General features: G+C 31.6%; 1 protein-coding gene across 1 annotated transcript; it reads left to right on the forward strand.

Moving 5' to 3' along the window:
* Positions 1-3,434: 3,434 nt before the first annotated feature.
* On the forward strand, positions 3,435-4,370 carry LOC114087818 (olfactory receptor 6C3). The gene has a single exon (XM_027929365.2). The coding sequence runs from the start codon at positions 3,435-3,437 to the stop codon at positions 4,368-4,370; it is 936 nt and encodes a 311-aa protein (XP_027785166.2).
* Positions 4,371-4,686: the final 316 nt, after the last annotated feature.

The following is a 4,686-nucleotide window of genomic DNA, read 5'->3' on the forward strand; positions in this document are numbered from 1 at the left end:
CCATTTGTGCAATCATACATGTACCTAGGATAATGATGTCCATCTCATTCCACTATCTTTCCTATCCCTCTTTCCCTCCCCTTCTCTCCTGCCCCTTTGGCTAATCCAGAGTTCCTACATTCATCCCCTGACCCCTCCCCCCACTATGGATTAGCATCCACTTTTCAAAGAAAACAATTGGCCTTTGGTTTTGGAGATTAGCTTACTTTGCTTAGTATAATATTTTCTAGCTCCATCCATTTACCTGCAAATGTCAAAATTGTATTCTGTTTTATTGTTGAGTAATATTCCATTGTGTATATATACACCACAGTTTCTTTATCCATTCATCTATTGAAGGACATTTAGGTTGGTTCCACAGTTTGGCTATTGTGAATTTTGCTGCTATAAACATTGATGTGGCTGCGTCACTGTAGTATGCTGTTTGTAAGTCCTTTGGGTAGAAACCACAGAGTGGCATATCTGGGTCAAATAGTGGTTCCATTCCAAGTTTTCTAATGAATCTCCATACTACTTTCCAGAGTGGTTGTACCAATTTGCAGTCCCACCAGCAATGTTTGTGTGTACCTTTTCCTCCATATCCTTGCCAACAGTTATTGTTGCTTGTATTTTTGATAACTGCCATTCTGACTAGGGTAAGATGAAATTTTAGAGTAATTTTGATTTACATTTTTCTAATTACTAGAGGTGTTCAATATTTTCCTCATATATCTGTTGATTAATTGTATATAGTCTCCAGGATATATAAAGAACTCAAAAAACTTAACACCAAAAAACAAAAAGAAACAAAAAACTACCAACCCCATCAATAAATGGGCTAAGGAGTCCAATGTATATTTTTGACACCTGTGTCAAGCATCAGATGGCTCTATGTTTGTGGGTTTGTCTCTGTGCCTCCTGTTCTACTTCAATGATGTGTATTTTTTTGATGCTAATAACATGTTTTTTTTTTTGTTATTATAACTCCATAGCATAATTTGGGGTTAGATATTCTAATGCATCCAGTCTTGCTCTTTTTGCTTAGGATTGCTTTTGTTATTCTGGGTCTCTTAATCTTCCAGATGAATTTAAGGAGTGTTTTTTTCTATTCTGTGAATAATGTAAAAATATTTGAGAAGCATGAAGAACATGAAAGAGAATAAATAGGTATAACCCACTAACCAGATTGTCATATAAATAAAGGTTTATCAAATTGTGGTTATTTCTTATTAAAATGTTGAAATAATTTTAAATAAATGTAAAGCCAAGATGAATCATAAGATGAGGAAAGTTGACATGGCAATTAAATATTCTACTTTATAATGAGGATGAAATTAGTTAAAATAAGTAATAATATTTTCTTAAAGTATAAGAAAAATATGTACATTATAATAGTGATTCTTTAACTTATTATAATAGAGTAATCCTTAGTTTACAGGTAACCAACATCTAACAATGACAAAATATTAACAATCAAAAAGGCATACATAAAAAATTTTTATATTTTAAAAACATAATTAAATATGATTTAGATTAGGGTTCAGGTTTTATAACAAAGTACATTTCATAGTTATTTTTGTTGTTCATGAAATATTACATAATAATAAAATATTACATAATTGCAATCAATGGAAATAAATAATTTGTAGAATAGCATTGAGCATTGTAGATTCTCTGTGGTATACAAAAGGAATGTAACCATTCTCAAGGGAGATCCACAATAGAGAAAAGTTAGGAGGCTACTAAGAAACTGAAGGATGGCTAACAGAAATCCCTCAAGGTCAATAAGATAGAAGAGATGTGGCTTGAACTTTATCTTGTTCCCATGAGATCAAATCTTCAGAAAACAAAAGAAGTAGACTTGAAGTATTTATATTTGAGATATAAGGTACAACCAATTGAAAACAGGATTATGATGTAAGAATCTATACTTATAATACCCCAAAATGTCTTATCATTCTCTGTTCTTTATTTAAATATTACTTTCTTAAAATACTAGATCAAATGAATGAAGGGGAAGATAGTATATTGTTACATTTTCTGAAGGTTTCTGATGTTACATTTTTATTTCCTAAAATATTTCCCTTTCATCATCATAAAATAGGGAAAATAGAAAATCAAATTTGATTAGCGTGAATTTTACTAATGTCTGTCCTTCACAGCATAAATTTGACTATGTAAAATATGGAAAAGTCAGGTGTCAGAACTTAGCCAACCAAATCCACAGAATAGAATACCCAGGGCAGTGTTTGAAGAGCTGGGGACTAACTGAATGGGTTAAGATGAATGGGAGAGGTCTTCCTGTACATATCTAGATATCCTGATGGATTACTGGATCCATGAAATGAGTGTCTCATGTGGGACAAAATGTCTAAGGAAGAAAACATTTTTCCATAAAACTTAATGGCTAAGGAAGGATGATGTTCAAATGGAAAATATACTGTGTTCTAATCCAAGTGACAGAGCTGCCAAGATCTAAGGCAAGTATTAATTTCAAATTTATGCTTCAAAGCAAAATGAAAAATAAATATGTTCCTTTAAGCTCATGAATGAAAAATGTCTGTGTAATGTGTGCCCCATGTGTGTGTATATATGTGTATACATATATGTGTATATATGTATACACATATATTTCTAAAAAAAAATCATCAAAGACATCAAACATTAAAGATTTTAATAGAATTATAAGATAAATCAAAAAGTAAACACATTCCCTGGTTGCTATATGAAATAATCACATTACTTATCTTACAGTAAATTTATATATATACTATGTATATAATGTTCTTGTGTTATCTTGATAATTATTCCAAAACAGTAATATTAAAATACAATGAATAATTAAATCAAATAATTTATATTTTTAAAATGTATTTCATATTTTAATAGAATTATTAATTGATTTCTTATATCATATAAAGAATAATGAGTTGTTACTTTTAACTTTTATTTTATTTTATTTTTACTTTTGCCATTTGATCAAATCAAGATAATTTATTTTTGTTTTTAGGTTGTAGTATGAGTTTACATATTCACCATGGGAAAAGAAAGAAAAATGCATGATTCATGTAACTTTTTCAACAAAAAAGGTAATAATATTTTGCAGAAATTTGACTCAACATAAAAATTATTGGTTTTATTCAACATCGCTCAATCATGTGGCTTAATTTATAAAAATTCCCTAAACACTGTTGCTAGATTTAAAATAAAAGAACCTGTAGCAAACAAGCTGGCCTTACAAATATGTCATAAAATATAATGCAAAGAGAGTAATAATGTAAATAAAATTGTTAGAGATTATGGAAGATATTTTAGAATTGTATCAATAAGGACTATATTGTTCATAATAATTATATCTTTCTTCTCTGTGTAATTTCTTTTATCCCCAATATCTTTAAAAGAGGAAAAAGGAGAGACCCAGAGACAGGGAAAAAGAGAAAGAAAGAGAGAGAGAGATGAACCATACAGTGATCACAGAATTTGTGCTTCTAGGCCTTTCTGATGATCCTAAACTTCAGATTGTAATTTTCCTGTTTTTATTTATCACTTACATATTAAGTGTCACTGGGAATCTGACTATCATCACTCTAACCTTGGTGGATTCCCATCTACAGACTCCTATGTATTTCTTCCTCCGGAACTTCTCTTTTTTAGAAATCTCATTTACAACTGTTTGTATCCCTAGGTTTCTAGGCGCTATTGTCACCCAGGATAAGACCATTTCCTATAACAATTGTGCAGCACAACTTTTTTTCTTTATCTTCATGGGAGTGACAGAATTTTATATTCTCACTGCCATGTCCTATGATCGCTATGTTGCCATCTGCAAGCCCCTTCATTACACAACCATTATGAACAGGAAACTCTGCACCCTGCTTGTGCTGTGTGCCTGGGCAGGTGGGTTTCTGACCATTTTCCCACCCCTGATGCTTCTACTCCAGCTGGATTACTGTGCTTCCAATGTCATTGATCACTTTGCATGTGATTATTTCCCCCTCTTACAACTGTCTTGCTCAGATACATGGCTCCTAGAAATCATTGGTTTCTACTTTGCTCTGGTGACTTTGCTATTCACTTTGGCATTAGTGGTTTTATCTTACATGTACATTATCAGGACCATTTTGAGAATTCCCTCTGCCAGTCAGAGAAAAAAGGCTTTCTCCACCTGTTCCTCTCACATGATCGTCATTTCTATTTCTTATGGAAGTTGTATATTCATGTATGCTAATCCGTCTGCCAAAGAAAAGGCATCACTGACTAAAGGAGTAGCTATTCTCAACACCTCTGTTGCCCCCATGCTGAACCCTTTCATCTACACCCTGAGGAACCAGCAAGTAAAGCAAGCCTTCAAGGATGTGGTCCACAGAGTAGTATTTTCTACAAATAAATAAAAGAAGTTTTTGTAAAAAAAAAACAAGGGACACTATAAAAAGCAACTTAGTAAAATCTTGAAATTCATAAATATCTTTACTAAATATTCTTGTTCTCTAATAATTTCTTTAAATGTCACATTATACTTAATTTGAAATTTTTTCTGGTCCATTTCTTTCACTTCCACACCCAAGGACATCCGACATATTGTTTACCAAGTTATTTAAAAGTTTGACAAAGTTTTCCAATACAGAATTTTCTTTTGAAATGACATGTATTTATTTAAAATATACTCTATGATGTAGTAAATAGTTTTAATTCTGTTTATATCACCAC

The sequence above is a fragment of the Marmota flaviventris genome, chromosome 3 (genome assembly GCF_047511675.1).
Source record: "Marmota flaviventris isolate mMarFla1 chromosome 3, mMarFla1.hap1, whole genome shotgun sequence".
Classification (NCBI taxonomy): domain Eukaryota; kingdom Metazoa; phylum Chordata; class Mammalia; order Rodentia; family Sciuridae; genus Marmota; species Marmota flaviventris.

Coding starts and splice junctions, on each gene's coding strand:
- LOC114087818 (XM_027929365.2), top strand. CDS start 3,435: ATGAACCATACAGTGATCACAGAATTTGTGCTTCTAGGCCTTTCTGAT.